This window comes from Pyxicephalus adspersus, chromosome 7 (assembly GCF_032062135.1).
Source record: "Pyxicephalus adspersus chromosome 7, UCB_Pads_2.0, whole genome shotgun sequence".
Classification (NCBI taxonomy): domain Eukaryota; kingdom Metazoa; phylum Chordata; class Amphibia; order Anura; family Pyxicephalidae; genus Pyxicephalus; species Pyxicephalus adspersus.
Genome location: NC_092864.1, coordinates 42,363,984 through 42,382,637, shown reverse-complemented (window position 1 = coordinate 42,382,637; position 18,654 = coordinate 42,363,984). Strand labels below are relative to the sequence as shown.

Here is an 18,654-nt window from a genome sequence, read left to right as displayed (position 1 = left end):
ACCTGCATAGTTTTCTCTGTGGGAAAGGAAACAATTGGCCACAAATGTTTGAAATGACCTTCCAATAATTTGAGATAAGTACTTTTCTTTAGAAGTTCCTGGTGGTGTCTCTTGTTCTCTTGTTCTCCTGATCGTTACAGATGTCCAATAGGACATTTTTCTTTTGGCTTGCAGAGCCAAACAAAAAAGTGAACCTGTGCATAAATATTGCACAATATTATGTTTACTTAATATGTGAAAACTGTAAAAAGCTCTTTAATACAAGCCCCCTTCACCACTGTGAAGCTGCAGGCATTTTAGGCAAAATCATTGTCCAGGTATAGAACTGAGGCACTAGAATGAACAGATTCTTCTTTTTTACTTTCGTGCCAAGCTCCAGTCACTTCTGCTATCAGCACTTTGATGTGACCCAACCACCAACTCTACTACCACAGCCAGCAGTGTGAGGACCTGGCGGTGTTTGTGTGAAAACACAGAATACAGTCAGGAACACTGTACCCAACCACACCTGGAGGCTTTTTTAATGTTTGAAGCCTGTTTATCATCTTTCATGTTATGTATCGAGATGAAGAGGGAAAAACTTGGACGTGGACTTTGAAGGAATTAGAGTGAACTCTAATCAAGAAAGCTCCAACCTCAAGAAGTCCTTTTCTCTCTTATATGCCAGCCTTATTGCTCATAATTTGCCACAATAAGTCCATGTCTGCCCTACATAGGGCATGATTAGACTACCTCCAACAACTCAGAATTTTGGATATCTCATCCCAGGATTCAGTCTTGGTCCTTGTGATGGTTGACACCCAGACAGAGCATATCTTCCCAGCATAGATGCAGACAACAATAAAATCCTCACTAACGTTCTTACCTCTCATAGGTCATAAGCTAAAAAGTTGGCTTTAGATGCACTTTAAATCCCTCTGTTTATTATAAATATAACTTCTTGTATATGTGTTCCTTTCAGTTTTCATTTTTGTCTAACTAAAAAAATTAATCTGGCTGCTGAAAGTGATGTGCTAACAGCAGCTTCCTGGAGTTTTCTTGTAAAACAAGTGCACAATATGAATATGTTTTATATGAAACTTCTCTTCACGTGTGGCCGTTTTACAAATACAGGAGTTTGTGTTCTGTTAAGTTTAAAAGGCAAAATATCAGATAAGAGGTTTCTTGTGCTGGGTCTTTTGCTGAAACAGCTGAGCCAAGCAGTTTTGCAACTGTTTTTGAATGATAAAATCAAGATCTTAAAAATAGGATTTCATGGTAAATTCTATTTTTCTGCAAAAATGTGGAAAACATTTTTTGCAAATGCTAAGCAGTGGGAGTCTTCCAACTTGTTTGCACTAGGTAGCAAAAAGAAGTCTACTAAAGCACATGTAAAGCTAATTTGTTTTTTTCCAGTAGGGTGGATGAGAGCCCCAGTGTTATCACCCTTAGATGTATACACCTGGCAAAGACTGTATAATTATTGTCATGCCAAGGTTCCCTGTACACAGGCAGCTATGAATGCTGCATCCCAAACCACCCCTCTTGTTGAAGATCAATATTTGACAGATGGGTACACATTTCCTTTATAAATGTAGTCCCGGCACGTGAGACAGTGTAAACTCAATTACTAAAATCTTAAATTGATAAAAAGCATTGCTTTGCAATATAAAAAAAAAAGTTTCAACTTCTGGTACCTAAGCAATGAAAATATATTGAGCCTTCCTGGGCAGGCGATCCCAAACCTCAAAATAATACGCTCCTTATGTCATGCTACCCTCAAATGTGTAACAAAATGTATGATATATCTATGGTTTAAAATAAACCCCCCTTTTTGTATGCAGAAGCTGTTTTCAATTCTTTCATAGGTATCATTCAATGGTTCTGTCCATAAAAACTGGAATGATTAGAAAAGCAGAGTATGTGAGCTGCAGAGAATGTGAGCCACTGCAGGACACCAGCCCTACTATAATATCTGAGTTATCCAAAACCAGTTAATAAATCTGTTGCACTGTAAAGAAGCCAATGAAGAACCTCAAAAGAGGGATTAGGAGTGCAGTGGAATATAATGACAAGGTCATTCACATTGCACTTGTTATCCTATGCACTCCAATCAAACTTCTATGTTATGCCTGGTTGATTTTGGGTTGCCATTCCTCTGCATCTTTATTTGCTATGAATAAATACCAGTTTGGGCACCTTCCATAGCAGTTTCTCTTTGCAAACATAAAAAATGAATACAGAGTGACCATATTGTAACGCGTATTGGTAATGTTTATGTGCATTTTACAATTTTTGTATTTTTAGAATGCTTTTGTAAGTGGAAATGGAGTTATTTTCTTCTTAAGTATTTTGGTTAACCAGCCATGGACAGAGCATGTCTGGCAAGCCTTTTAATAGCACTATGGCTGCATAAACTGACCAGCTATGTGACTAGTGGTTCTTCATCAAATTGGCTAAATTTAGGTCTCATCCATGTAACCTGGGAGCAGCTGGCACCAAAAAAAGTTTCTATTGGCTACATTATTAATCTTTATTTTTATAACCGTTTCCATAAATGTGCCATTAAAATTTAATGACGGTAAGTTGGAAAGATATTGTTATAGCCTCCAAGACCTCATCTTGTTTAGATGCTTAAACCCTACCAAATTTTTCAAGTGAAAAGTCATCCTTGCAATCCCCAGGGAAAAATTTGATTCTGCCTTTGTGTGGTTTAGAACATTGCAAGGCACTAAAGGACTTTTTTTGCTTTAACTTGGGATGTACACCCGAAGGCTGGGTGCTAAATAAATCAAAGAGCTTAATTATGTATTCAACCCAAGATGGGGAAGGGTCAGGACTGTAGTATGATTGGAGAAAAGTTGAATGCGTATGTCCATATGCCATTTATCTGATCGGGGTGTCTGTGCCAACTTGCAGCCTTCATGGTCTGTGTTTCTCAACCTTTTTAACATAGGGGAGCCCCTTGGAATAATTTCTAGGTCTTCAGGGAACCCCCTGCTATTTTTGCTATGTTCTTCGCTCACACTACATGTGTGTGTACAGGCAATGGATAAAATAATAATAGGTGTGTGGGAAGTATGTCACCTTTACAGGTGGCCAAAAAGGTCATTGATGTCTCTTAATCTGACAAGTCACAACTTGCTCATTGCCCATGGAACCCCTAGCAACCTCTGGATGAACCCTCATGGAACCCTGATTGGGAAACATCGCTCTAAGTAGTCCAGTAGGACTGAGAACTGTGTAACAAAGTCTAAACTCAGGTTGTTCTTGCCTGTCTATTTTTTTTTTTTTCCCTGCACTGCTCTGTAAAAAAACGGTTTGACCTTAAGTTGAACTTTCTTTGTAATAATATGTGAATTTACTTATACTTTTAATTGTGTTTTAGGTGGGCTCACAGCATTGCGTTGCAATATCACAAACATTACTGCAGGCCATAGTACTGTGCTGTGCACTAATTGCGTGTTGTGGTGCTATTCATTTTAACACGGTGAGCTGCCTTAACAAAAGCACCACTTAATGCACCACACAGGCTGGAAGTCAGACATAATGTACATGGGCATTCATTTTAGATGCAAGTAGAGTGAGATTTTTTTTACCTGCATTTTACATTTTTTTTTCACTTGTATAAAAAACGAGAGGGGGGGGGGGTAATTAAGTCACCAATTCCTGCATACACATGACTTGTGGTTGATGATTTTGATTCAAAGCTCGGTTATCAAATTGTAGATAAGTCACCCTGCCATGAGAGATGAGGCCGTTGTCTCAGTATTCATTGTAACCATATGGGTAATTGGCGGTTTGCCTTGGGTTTTGTTTGCCTTTTTTCCTCTTGCCTACATAGCATAAGCAACTTTGAGCAAAACGCTCAAAGCTTATTTTGGGCTTTCGGGAATGCTAACTGAGAATGTTATGCAGAAGCTATGAAGGAAGTATTGTACAATATTCTGCTGCCAGTTAAGTTGGTTCATTATTTATGATATGACACCTACTGCTGACGGTTTATATGGTGGTGTTGTCATTTACTGATGAACTGCTTCTATGACAAGGCAAACAAGTCATAAACCAGACCCTTGTGTATGATAGGTCACATTGAAACTGAATGCAATGTACACAAAAATTAGAACAAGGAGTGCTGCTGCTGTTGGGGACTTGTTTCCAAAGATTTGTTTTAGGGCTGTCATCTTTTTCCCTGAATCTTTACTTTTCCTGTCTCTTGCCTTGCAGCACTGGGTCCCAGGTTCGAATCCCGACCGGGACTCTGTAAGGAGTTTGTATGTTCTCTCTGTATTTGCATGGTTTTCATCCATTCCCTCATCCCAAAAACATGCAGTTAGGTTAATCAGTTTTCTATAAAAGAAAAGAAAATTCTTTAGACTAAGACTGCGTGCACACGTGCAATAATTGTCGTTGGAAACGAACGATTAACAGCTGATGGTCCGATAATCATTAACAAAAAAAGTGCACAACAACTGGCTGATGAATGAGGAATGTCGCTGGAAACGAACAACCGTCCCGGCGGATCTCATTGGGCGACAATCGTTTGCTATCTATTGTGTGTACAGTCATTTAGTGATCGTGGACGGTTCTGCGGTACTCTTTCTCTAGTACACGTGACTTCCTGCATCGTTCAAACAATTGTATCTAGTGTGTGTACATTATTGGTGGATTATATTTGAACAGCATGTACAGAATCGTGCACTAAACGATTGTTCAAATTTGAGCCCAATGTAGGCCTTGGCCATTTGCATGAATAAGATCAAAGCCATTTGTCCATCCAGTCGTTAGATTTTTAAAGCCTTACACACAATGGTGTTGAACAGGACAAGAGACCTGATTTCCGCTACTGCAGGTTAGTTACATTCAAGTTTTGTTCCTTCCCTAGCCTGTGGCTGGAAGGTTGTAGAAAGCTTACTGAAGAGCTTATTTCTCTAATCACTGTGGTTTTTTAAACTTATAAACATGTTCCTCAATGTACTTTGCGGTTTTGTGCTGCTCCTCCCGCAACCATTCTGAGCTCTGCTATACATGACATTGCTAGGTGCAGCTATCAAGTGAAATTCTGCTATTTAAAATTCATCAATGTGTCCTTTGAACCGGCCTGGACTTCAGATTTAATAGCATATATATAGGTATATTTATAAACAATTCACATGGTTATTTTTGTCCAACAAGTGTGCTTGAAAGATGTTAAGTAACCTGCAGATATGAGTAAATGTACTCTAGTTGCCATTCAAGTACATTCACTCATCTCAGGTTGCACAGAATTGAATAGTACTTTTCTGTGTGAATGTTTCTAAACATTCCCCATAAGTGTGTTTTCAATGAAAGTATAATTAGAATTTTTTCAAATTAAGTTTTATTGTAAAAGGTAATATAAAAATTAATACAAAAATGTTGCATATTCATCGTGTTTATTTTTTCCAAGCTCATTATTTGCTACTTTGATGTACAGCTGGCTTTGTAGAACAAAGTTAACATTACACACGCAAGTAAATTGGTTAACAGACTATTATTGTAGAGATCAGACGTGCTACACATTTAGTTTGATAGAGACATGGTACCGTAGACACTGAATACTTGTTACTCATGAAACTTCAGGAGATTATTTATTTTACATCTTTACAAATCAATTTGGAATAAGGTCAACAAAATGTATTTTTGGGCCTAAATACTTTTTATTATCCTTCTCACACACCTGTTTTTTTTTTTTTCTTTGTACTTGCTGGGCTATTGCTCAACTGGCACAGAATTTTACTGGGAGAGGGAACCATGTAGGTAGTCTGAAAAAAGCCTTTGGCATGATGCCAATGACCCGGTTCAGTAGAGGAAGGAAATAGGTCTACCTTTCTAAAGAAGGAATGCAGAGTTCAGGTTGCACAGATGCTAGCTCCAGTTTACAGTTACAGTTCAAAAGTCAATAGGCTGCATTAGGTATTTCCATATCACATAAATATTACTGCTTAGGTCTTCTATTTAGAGATTGTGTCTCCAATAGGCAAATCTGTCTGGACTTGGTCAGCAGAGTACAAACCTTTTAAAATGTGAAGGCTTCACTTGCGTGCCAAAACCAAAATTTTAGCACTTATATAGCAAGTCACCAAACAAACCCCAAACATGTTTGCAGCTGCAGGCACTGCAGGGAAATAATTCCTAAATGATTTTTGTGCTTCTGCTGTGCTCTGAATTTTAAGTCCTCTCAGCAGCTCAGATCACCCTTTTCCCAATATTCAGCAGCACCCATTGAGCTGCTCCTCTGGTCGCATTCACTGAGCATCTTTTTTTACCCTTTTCCAGTAGTAATATGGCAGGTCAGCTTCTCCAACAGCTACGCAGCTCACCTTCTCCCCTTTCTGCACCAACTTCTTGATAAAAACTAGCGTTGCGTAATATGTTGGCACCATTCAAAACAAAGTGAATATACGAATACTTGAATGTCCATAGTCTAGCCACAGACTCGTTTAAAGGGAAGCTAAAAATGAAATATAAAAATCACACTTATCGTTATTACCGTAGATCCCTCAATCGCGTTGAAGTCCTCAATTGTGTCTCGCGCTGTCCTGGAATTCTCCTTTGTCCCGGTGTGGAGAAAGAAGAAGATGGCAGTGCCCAGCTCTATCTTCCTTCTTCTGGCTACATCACCCAATCTAGCACTGCGCAGGTGCAAGATTGGGTGATGTAGCCTGCTGTAAAGGGGAACAAAGAGTTCCGATCTCACTGCACATGCGTGGGATCGGCATCTCTTTCTACGAGATCAGGCATGTGCAGAAAAAGCAGACAGGAGCCTCATGGGATCCATGACCCAGGTATTGCTGTGGAGATCATGACAAAAAAAGGGAAGGGTCTTCATTTTTTTTTTTTTTTTTTTAAAGGGTGTTGGTAGTAAAAAAAAAAAAAAAAACTATTTTCACTTTATATAAAAATGTTGTTTACCTTTTTGTCTTTTTATGTAAAGTAAAAACTTTAGTTGATGTCCGCTTTGTTAACCTAAATATTAGTTTCTTCCTTGTTGCAAGGTTACCATATAAAGAAAATACTAATTAAAGCTGTCTTGGTTTACTTTACTTAATTACAGTAAACCTATTATGAAATGCATTTATAGAGAAATCTATTGACACATCTCTCAACAAGGAAGTAAGCGTGCTGGCCAATATGCAATTCAAACCATTTCACTCCGTACTTCATCATTGTAAGTCAGATAGTAAGTTTATTAGAGTCTGTGGCTTGAATATCAGTAATAAGTGTGCACAAAAATGATGCGCATCTCCAGCAAAGACCTCACTGATTCCCAGGTTTGACTGACTCTAAAGTTTAGCAATATCACCACACCTGTTTTAATTTTCTACTTGGTAATTTAGCAGTCAAACAGCCCATTACAAGAAACTAAAATATCCTTATGCACATATAAAACTCAATGCTGAAATTTTAATGACATGGAAATTACTGGGTGCAAGTTTCCTTTAATAAGCACACAAATGGGAGGATGGTACACATAGGCACTGCAAAACTGCAACAGAGACACCATTGTTTTGTTAATCAGAACAGACTGCACATAAATGATACAGTACCAGATATTATATGTTTAAAGACATCAGTACATATCACAATAAACCTAACTAGAAATTCTGAAAAAAAATAAAAGATCTAGTTGATCCCTTTCATATAATAGTATGAAAGTTCCATATTCTGAGACAGAATAGATTCCTTTTCATGCATTTCTTTATGGACATGTTCACTCTCCTCCCTATTCCAAAGTGCAAGATTTTATTGCATTTATATTTTTTTATTATTAATAATGCTGTCAAAGTCCATGTTTCTCAACCTTTTTAACATGAGTAAACCCCTTGAAAACGTTCAGGCCTTCAGGGAACTCTTACTATAATTGCTAAATCCAAGACTAGCAGTAGATTAATGTGGTGGCTATTTGGAAGAATACTTCATACAGTATGGCAAGAGTGCCCCCTTTACAAACCCCTAAAAAGATCATTGGTGTCAATTAAACTGACCTGAGTGCCACAGATTGCTCAATGAACCCCTAGCATCCTCTGGAGGAACTTAGAATTGATGTGTTCCTCCTAATAAGTGTATGTAGAAAAGTCTATGTACAAATATAAACATGTAGGCTAGAGCTAACTAGATAGAGGTTGGCTCCTGTGACTAAGGATGCCTTTGTAATTTAGAACTCATTCTGTAAAGAGTCTCATCTGTAATTCTTAGCTCTGGAGGCTTTTTCCACCCACAATGAATATCTATGCATTATTTCAGATGTTGAAAAATGTTGGTATAAGTGATCTTTGATGGCAGCACAGAAACCACTATTAAAATCTCTAAACTAAACATTTCTTGTGGGTGATTGCAGCAGCTCAATTCCCCCTTTTTGCAGGGTTTTCTCAAGCTAATGTGGACACAGAGGAGTAACTTGCAGAGAAAGGGACTGTAGAACTTTATTTTCTTTTTCTTGAGAAATGAATGTCTGTCCCAAGAAATACACGTTTTTATAATACAACGACATTTTGATTAACCTGTGTTTAGGGAAATACAGAAATTGCCATTGCTTGGCTTCCTGGAAAAACAATTGTCTTTCAGATTCTGTTTGTAATACTTTCTAAATGTTTGAACTACATTGAAGTATAGAGTAAAATAAGGTCAGAGTAAAGTCCGAACCCAATGTAAATATTTATTCTGGATCAGTAAATGTGGATGCTTTTTTCAGATCAGCAACTTGTAAAGCAATAAAGGAACGGTAATATGTGTGCCATGAAACTGGAATTTCTAGAAGGAATGGCCAGCAAAGGCATCTTGCATATTTGTGAAATTGGCAGTATCTATGTCACATTTAACCTCTTATTCATTGTTTGGATCTGAAAAATAAGTCATTGCAGTGATATAAGTAGTTAAATCGGACCTAAACAAAAATTGAAGACAAACATTTTATATAAGGTAAATATGATCTTTTTTTGGAGGGGTTAAAATTTCTACACAACAAGTATGTGTAAATCTCTGCACTGGAAGTGAATGTTCTATAAGGGAAATAAAGTATTAAATAGGTTTACCATAAATGTACAATTTTAAAATATTTTTTTTTGTTTCCTCTCAGAATACACATTTCTCATACAGCATTGGCAATCAAGCAAGTGCCTTACAGTAGAAAGAGACCAGCTTAAGATGGACAGCTGTTCAGACAATAGTGACAGATCACGGTGGCAATGGAGCTCCAGTCATCGACTCTACAACCTGGAATCGCAAAAGTGCCTTGGACTAGACCTTTCCAAATCCCAAAATGCTTTGAAACTTGTTCGCTGTGACTCTGACTTTATGCTGTGGTGGCGATGTAGTGGTGGACGCGTGTTTGGGGCTTCCAAATTTGGTCTTGTTGTAAAGAATGGAACAGTAGCTGCAATCCTACAGTCTTCTGATGAATGGAAGGTGAATGGCACAATGGAGAACATCTGTGAGGTTCCATACCATGGTATGCATTCCTTATCTTCAAGTTACCTTTATCCTTGTCTTTCTCTATTATATCTATCTGCAAACGACCACAGTAACAAACACAAGTGTGTATTACAGCTGCAAACTTGTCTGTGACTTATTTTCCTCCCTTTCTATCATTATAGATTTCCTTGGTCCATACTTACCTTGTCTTTCACCCTACCTGTCCTGTCTCCTGAGCCTCTGTATTGGTCAGTGAGACTCATTGCATTAGGACTCCTAGGCGGTCTTCAGGAGGTGTAGGAGGTAAAGACTAGCTCAACACAAAGATAATACAACACAAAGGCCCAAAAGTGACCATAAAAAAAAAAATAGACAAATTAAAACCTAGATCAAAAACACTGAGCTTGCTATCAACTACTTATCCCACAACAGAAGTACATGTATGTATGGGTAAAGCAAAACTAATAACTGGTAGAAAAAAAGTAATATAGGCTGCACTGTATATAGTGCACAGCAGGTGAATGTAAAAAAGGTAAAATGTAACAAGAAACCTGTATGATGTAATATATATTATGTAAAATGGATAGGTACATAGAAATCCCACTTAATAAAGGAAATGGAAGACTCTACGTAACCCCTTAACTTCCCGCCCTCCCCCCTCCTCTTCTTTTTATGTCTCTCCTTTTCTTTTTACTTCTTTCTAACTTGGGTTGTACATACTTTCTACCCTGCCATCAATTATAATTGTAGTTGGGGTTTCTTTTTTTTAATAATGCCCTCTGTGGGGTATCCAAAGTCTCCCTCTTAAGCCTACACTATTTGCACAATAGGACTTATCAATGGACTTTACAGACTGCTTACATAAAACTTTAGTCAGGATGTCCTCTATTTGGGGTGTACACTCAGTGTAACGTTGATGCATTGGGAAGTGGCGGGGTATGGTTGTTTTCTACGTTTTGTAATTTCTTGCCTTAAGAATACTGATTCCTCTAACTTTTTTGCTTTACAATTCTTTTCTAATAACTTACTGAAATAAAAAATGAAATGTATACAAATCATAATCTCCATGCTCGTTCTACTTTTTTTGTGTTGTACCATTCCATATATTGTATTGTGGCTCCATGATATCTATTAGCTCCCTGGTAAATACCTTTGGTAAATACATAGACCAGGTTTTGAAGTAAAAACCGTTACATTTGTAGAGAAGTTCAGCTTTAACTATAATACTGTTTTTTATCAAATTAAAATCTTCATAATTTAGATTGCTTTGTTTTTTAGATGTTTGGATGATGATTGATTGAATGGTGATGATGATGTACCCAGTATCTAACTTTTTTTTTTTTCCTATGTAACCTTGCTTTATTGTTCTCATTGATGTACACTGTGCCACTAGTAGTAAATTACTGATTTCGTGAAATCCCCTTATGTCATGATAAATCCACTTTTGCTTTTTCTTTCTCCTCTTAGTTGTGTATACTACTGGAGGAAATTCTTATGGAAAGCCCTGTGAGTTTCCCTTTTTGTTTGTTGGGATTTGGTATAATGATTGTATCCTTGACATCATTGATAATCGCGAGTGGTGCTCCACCTCTGGAAACTTTGACACGGATGGGAAATGGGGAAACTGCTTGAAACCAGGTGAAAAGTTATATTGTGGCTTTTATTAGAAAGCTTGACCTGTAACGCTGTATAGCACGAAGACCTGCAATGTTTGGTGTCTGTAAAACTTGAGCTCTAACTGACCCACAAGCATTGGGAATCGGAGAATTATTATATGACTGTCTCTGCACACATACCTTGTTCACTTAATCACCTAAAACATAGAGTAGTAGAAATAGGTTCTAGCACAGGAGTTCTATGTATAGATGAGACGATAAAAACTTTTATCTAATAAATAACTCGCACTAAATATCTATGTGTGACCTAAAGCCTGTCTTTTCTCTCTTCTCTTTCGTCATATTTTTTATCTATACAGGCTAAGCACAAAACAATTTATAATTGATATCCATCCTGTTCTCTTGGGTAGAACACATATATCTGTGTTCATACTGACCCACAGAGTAACTTGAACTTACATGATATGAACAAAGAGATGATGATGATGACGATACAGAACAGATATGTAAATTGCAGGAAGGATTTTTCCTTTGTCAAATCTCGCCTACACCAACCAAGATCTGATTCTTACTTTGTTCCCATTTTCCTGACAGATCGGCTCAATGTTGATGTGGATTAAGTCTGTAATTTTAATCACACGCCAATAATCTTTTGGCCTGTGGCATAATGGTAAATGGGTAAAACGTTTAGCTATCCTGCACTAAAAAAAAACAAAACAAAATAAGTCGCAGAAGAGTTCATTCAGTCCCGGCAGCTGTAGGTGAAGCTGGAATACTTTGGGTATCCCGGCTTCCTGTGCTGAGCTGCTCAGCCCTGCAGTATTTTGACTGGAGCTTGGTATTTAGGTAGGGTAAGAATGCTATTGCAGAAGGGACATCACCTGTCCCTTTCTGCAGTAAAGGCCTGCCAGATCTCAAATTTTGAAACCTTCAAAATATATATATATCAATGCAGTCAGTAAAACATTACATATTTCCTCCATACCTTGCTTTAGTAATAATCCATAGATTTTTTTTCACAAGTTTTTTTTTTTTTTATTTATTTTTTTAATGCTTGTGTATAAGAAACCATGAATTCTGTATCATTTTCAAAATGTTTACAATTCTGTTTTTTTGTTTTTTAAGTGAGCAATTGCAATCACACTTGGACACAAAGCCCTGTATTGCAGCAGTGCTACCAGTTTAATGTCCAGTCTAGCCTCAGGTGGAAAGAGGCCTATTTGTCTTGTAAGAGCCAGGGTGCAGATTTACTCAGCATAACCAGTGAAGAAGAGATGACATTTATCACAGGTAAGAATGTTTTCCTCAAATCAAAATAAATTAGGAACAAGATTGTTACTAATCTAGAATTAAATGAATTTCAAACAAAAAATCTCATATCTTTGCCCTTTATTACCTTAATTGTGTCACATCTCTGTGTACCTGGTATGTCACACGTCACCTGCAGACAGGGTAAAGGTACTCCATCTGATGGGTGACTATAGTTTAACAGTAGTGGCTTCAACTACATTGGCCACCTAGTTTCCAAGTTAATGAGTGAGTAGAAATACACTGATGTGCAGTTATCTGCCCATCCCATAATGCAGTTGTGTTCACAGCAATCACTGGGCACAGTGCTGCTGCTCCTTCATGCACCCTCTGTACTGCTTTATTCTTCCATCTCCTCAACAGGAGGCTGATATGAGGACAAATTCAATTATTTATGTTTGTATTTATATAATCCCTAATTGTTAATTATTACTGCCGTGATGCTTCATACATCTTCACGTTTCCAGAACCCTGTATCCTATGAGGATTTCCTTCTAATGTTTGGGATGATTAGAAAAGTTCAAAATATCCCGGCAAACTTATAAATATTCTAATGAATGTTTTACGTGCCAGATTTAGAAAAACGTAGCTTTGCTTGGGACCTGACTGTGCATGCTACAGTTAGGCAACCAACTTATTAGCTTTCCCATTGGCTGCATTTGGAAAATGAAGGAGCAGAAACAGACTGATAAGCTGATCATTTTTGTCTTCTCTTCTCCACATATTCCTTGTGAGCAAGGACATTTTATTTTACTTGGGCCCCAATTTCTGTCTCTTCCTCTCTATCTAAATACAGTTAGTCAAGGAATGACAGGTAGCTAAAATCAAAGCCTGCTGTTCACAGTTCCATTTTAAAAGGCTATTTGTGTTTTTTTAAATACAACTTTAAGCCTATATTCTAGGAAGATCTTAAACTAAATTACAGTGGTATACATTAGGTATTTTTATACAGTTGGTATAAGGATGTACAATAGGTTTTACATGAACTAACTTTAATTCTATCATGGTGGCATTGGTTTCCTTTAATTTATTGCACAGCGCTATCACCCAAATGAAGAGCAAATACTTAGAGCTTGGAAGAATACAGAGATGAGCTCCTTAGTATGTTACTGCTTATTTATTGTCTAATCAGCAGGCTAGGACAGGAAGGTGGCACCATTCTATTCCAAAGTGTTGTCAGGGAATGCAATGTGTAAGCGTGATCGCAAAATGGTAGACAGAAGTTAGGCAGAATCTCAAATATGAGTACAGATTTGTTTTAAACTTTTTCTGAGAGTTTAGAGGCTTTTTCAAACGTTTTCTTTAAAACAGTGTGGTTAGGTGTTCCAGGGCACATAAACTACTGCTTTGCCCCCAGAAGCAGCCAACTGCACCCACAGGTCAATGTGTTTTTTGCATGTTTTGCCCTTGCTTTTGCAGTGGTGGCGTGGCTGTTCTTTCTTCAATGGATAAAAAGCAATGTGTTTCTTTCTATGAGTTGTCACAAACCCACCACAACTGCAATGCAACTGTGTGAGCAAAATGCTTCTCGACCACTCTCATTAGGTTTAATGAAAGCAGATGAGCATGCAGTCTGAAAAAGACCTAACACTGTGTAAGTATAACTGGTCACGTTACTATATTGAAAGTTAAAAAGATAAACTGACAATATTCTGTAAATCAGGACTACAAGCCAGGTTTTACGTTTGGTAAAGGTTTATAGACATCCTTTACTATCTGCTTGTTAACTGGTAGCCATTTTAGTTTAGGTTAAAACCTTTTTTTTTAGTATTTAATATTTAAATAATTTTTACATATATATGTAGTGTAACTTCATGGTACTACCACTAAACACATGGTTCCCTGCTTATTGACTTTAATATTAGCTCCATAATAAAATTGATTAAACAACTGCAGAATCTAAGAAAAACCTAACTGTAAGTGTTCAGTTATTACACCCTATTGCTCCCTTCTCAAATACCCTTGTTTTAATAACAGTCGCTTCTTGGCTGTTGGGATAACGTGGAGTTACATGCTGAAGATGGCTCAACCAGAATATTACTTGTAGTCTTTTCCTGCAGCATGCTGTAGGATCCTGTGCTGTTGAGACTATGGTTTAAATTTGCTGAGAGGGGAAGCTGTTACAATAAAGGTCTTCATGACATGAGGCCAAAAGCTCTGTGCCGCTTCTGAAATGTTCTTGTGACAGCCATGACCACGAAAAATAGAAATGCTATCCATCTGTTTAAAGCCAGGCATTATGTACATTGCCATCACCTATATCAGTGGTGTCCAATTTGTGTCCTCAAGGGGCCAGTATCAGCACACATTTTAGTAATTCTCTGACAGTTGTAAATTTAGTAAGGTGTGGTTAACTGACTGGTTATATGAAAAGCCTTACCTGTATGTGGCCCTTGAGTACAGGAATGGTACAGCCCTGAACTGCATTGTCCATGCCGTTATAATTTGCAGGATAAAATGACTGGACCACCATGAGTGATAGTTAAACTACATGTGTATAGTGAAAAGGCATTTGATTTTCTGAGAAGAGCAGTCACTCATTTACCTATTTTTCAGCCTACTTGACCTTTCTTTAATATTTCATAGTATTGGGTTTTGCATGTCTCAGCGGTTTACAGGCAACACCCGGTTATCCTAGATACGATCGATTCTTTTGCCAATATTGTAAAATAAGGTCCTGTAGGGACTTCCAAAAAGTGGATTTCTTAATTATTTTTATCAGTACCAAAGATGGTAATTGAATATTCTGTGTCATACTGATGTCTGTTGTCTACTCTGACTATTTAGTCCTGTGAAGTACCAGCTAAATAAACAGTATAAGTTGGTAGGGGTGGTTTCCTAATCTTTGCAGAATTTACCCCAATAAATGTATCTTTGGAAAAGGAGACGAGGGAAGGGGGGGGGTAAAGAGCATGATGCCTATAGCAGCCTGTCAGAATCCATTGTGTATAGTCTAATATCCAATGAAATAACTGTTATTGGTTGTTATAGGTACCTGCCCATTTTCTCTGGTATAGGGTTTCATTCACATGTCCGTTTATTCACATGGTCATTTTGGCATAGCCAATGTTTAGTCAACCAGGCTCACAAACTGCTACTACTGTGATTGTATGACTAAAATAGTGCTTTTGTTGAATTTAAAACAAGGAATTCAGAAAAAAATACTGTTGCATAAAATGGTAGTTTTTACTCCTGGTAAAAACTATGGTAATGGTAGTTTTTACGTGTACCTGGCTATAACTGGTTTTCCCCTCCCTTTATTTCTTATCCTAATTTTGTATTTATATTATTGTTGACTGATGATGAACTCACTTTAGCATGAGACATGTGCTGGGGACTTTTGAATGACTCACATTTTGTTATTTAGCAAATTAGATTCATGTGGTCTGTTATTTGGAAACCAGGGCTTCTTAATGCTCCAGATCAAAAAGACAAGTAAGACGAATAAATATCTATCTACAGAATTGGACAGATATTTTCCTAGAAGGTCACATGGCCTTCTGCAATTTGCATGCTTTGGTCAAAAGGGATTTCCCACATAAAATCACGGAACATATCATGCAACTATCATGTATGACCCCCATATGTCTGTATATGTATATTTCTTTCATGTTTTATCAGATTTATGATCAGCTATATTTTTTGGGTATATAATTAACACATTGTACTGGTACGTATGTTTTAGTCTAGTAAAAAATTTCCCTCCTACATTGGCCCTTGTAACAAATTTCTCTTAATTTGGAGGATTTTAATGGGAGACAACATGTCATTTCTATTCCTTTGTTTTTGACTTGGCAAAGCCATCTCCTACTCCCTGAGCACATTTCCCAACCATGCTAACTTTGGGGAATTTAGTGGTGGGGAAGTTTATACTTTTCATTTTGTGTAGCTGTGTGACTTTTCATCACAAACTTCCTCCAATTAATATGCTGTGCGAACAGCCACAGTGAGCTACCTGGCTGGAATTCCCACACATACAAAAAAACTATCATCAAGAATCCCCACTACAGTCATTTTAAAAGTTGTGATTGTTTATTTAGAATTGTAATGCAATTAGCAAAATGTTTTATTGTACGTTATCATGGAAATGCCCTTTTACTAATCTTCAGAGTTTAAATAGAAGTCACATGCCCTCCATACGCTTCACCCTCTTGTAATTGGTGAAAATAGATTTGTGTACTCATGTCAACCCTCCTACCATGGCCCAGAGAAGTGTGGACTATGTGTTGTGTCTAAACACTTTGTAGGTTTAATGTAATGAGATAAATGATTAGCACATTCTGACAAGGAAAATATTGGGTATAAAGGCACAAAATGTTGGGTCAATGAAATATATATGAAAATAAACAAAACTTTCTTTTCAGACAAGGAGGGGACTCCTGATTTTGTATGGATTGGTCTTAATCGCTTGGAAATTTCTAGTGGATGGCAATGGTCAGATAACAGCCCATTGAACTTCATCAACTGGGAAGAAGGTATTTGTAGCTATCAAAAATTCGTCTGTTTGGTCAAAAATGTTTTCTTATTCCAATGGTGTTTTTCTGGGTACTTGGCTTTGTGTAGAGCACCATGGTTATTTAAGTAAAGCTCAGGGATACCTAAATTTTGATACTGGTAATTTTAAAAGACAAGTATCAAAAGTAGAAGTCCCGGGTCTTTCTATATGGAACTTGAGATGTGTAATGCGAAAAGAATTTGTTTAGTGCAGGGGTCAGCAAACTTTTATGGCCACTAGGCCATTTCAGGGGTGGGCGGGAGCACACTAGGCTGGACTCTTGAGTCCCGCCCTAATGGCACCGCCCACCACCAGGAAACGCCCCCTGAAGTGAAATCCCTCTCCTCCGTATGCATTGCAAAGGAGAGGGATTTCCCTTTAGGAAGCTTTCCCAATTTACCCCGGAGCCACAGCAAGGAGGCGACATCAGGGCTTTGGCTCCGGTAGTTCCTAACGCCCCCTGGCCGATCCGCCGGCAACTCGCGGCTCCGGTACGAATTACCGGCTAGGCTGTATCTGGCCTAAAGGCCAGAGTTTGCCGACCCCTGGTTTAGAGAATCATGGTTTTGGTTGGTTGCTGCTTATTGAACGCCGAAGGTTGTCTTACCAAATTTAGATATCCTAATATGTTGGTGACTCTACTAAAGCATGGTATAAAATACATTTTTTTTCCACTTTGCCCTATATTTACTGACAAATACATTCTCTTCACCATCATTTATAGTCAGCAGCTTGGCTGTGGGATCTAGAAGACAGATATTGAAATATTAGCTCCACTGCATTTAGTTCTGTATATACAGGTACAGTATGTACTGTCTGAGGTTACAGATTTTAATTTCTCAGCATTGGCTTTCATAGTAAACTCCATGCATCTCCTGGCCAATATTCATATGTACATTCTAAAGAATGGAGCCTGGCCAGACGAATACAAGTACCTGTCCCTTTTCAGGTATCCAAAGTGATATTTGCTAACAAACTTCTTCAAAAGAATGTGTTAAAGACATCTTCTACAGAACTGAATGTTTGAGGAGTTCCAGCTTCTTGCATGCTAGGATTTCTAGAACATTAATGCCATTCCTCTAGCAGCAGGTAAACTCTGCTAAACCCTTCTTTCTCCTGCTAGGTATAACTGCTTTTTCAGTTCTGGATGGCTCCAGTTGTGGAAGATTGAATGTGAACACCAAAACATGGGATACCTTACCTTGTGATGCCTCTTTGCCTTATATCTGCAAGAAGTCAGTAAACCACTCAGCAGATGTTTCTTCTGGTATGTATACCAGTGCTGCATAAATGATTTATACACCATTTATTAAAAGGAAATTTGTATTGGTCAGTATCTTTTATTCTGGCCTTTGCCAGGTAAAGTTACCAGGTTCAAAAGTATGTATGTTAGGTTTTCTAATAACTCTGCACTAATCAAATGTTTTGGGATGTTAATACTCTATTCACAATTGTCATATCTTTTTACAGAGCAACAGATAATTAGTTTCTCCTAAGCCAGTTTGAAATATAGATAATATTTTATGGTAATCTGACCACAAGAAATATGAAAATTGCTAGTTGCCTGGCTGCCATGCCAGTTGCTTTAAGTTGCTGACCTAGAACAAGAATTCAACTTGGAAATTTACAATTACAAATTATCATTTAGAGCACTCCAATCATACAAAATTTAACTTCATAATAAGTCTTTAGCCTGCTTCCCCCTCTATCAAGATAGATGGTTAGATGCAGAGACATCAGTCAAAACTCTGTCTAGCTGAAGTCTTTATTTTTTTTCTGTGTTTTTATAAGGGGCTGAAATAGATGTCTTCAGCTAAAGCTAAG

General features: G+C 37.6%; 1 protein-coding gene across 1 annotated transcript in view; it reads left to right on the top strand.

The window, feature by feature from the left end:
* Nucleotides 1-18,654, top strand: part of LY75 (lymphocyte antigen 75) — a 59,476-nt gene that overhangs the window by 2,794 nt on the left and 38,028 nt on the right. The window contains exons 2-6 of the mRNA XM_072418221.1: nucleotides 9,077-9,448; nucleotides 10,879-11,049; nucleotides 12,153-12,317; nucleotides 16,700-16,810; nucleotides 17,954-18,097. Of these exons, the coding sequence (XP_072274322.1) occupies nucleotides 9,077-9,448; nucleotides 10,879-11,049; nucleotides 12,153-12,317; nucleotides 16,700-16,810; nucleotides 17,954-18,097 (963 nt within the window). The remainder of the gene's footprint in view (nucleotides 1-9,076; nucleotides 9,449-10,878; nucleotides 11,050-12,152; nucleotides 12,318-16,699; nucleotides 16,811-17,953; nucleotides 18,098-18,654) is intronic.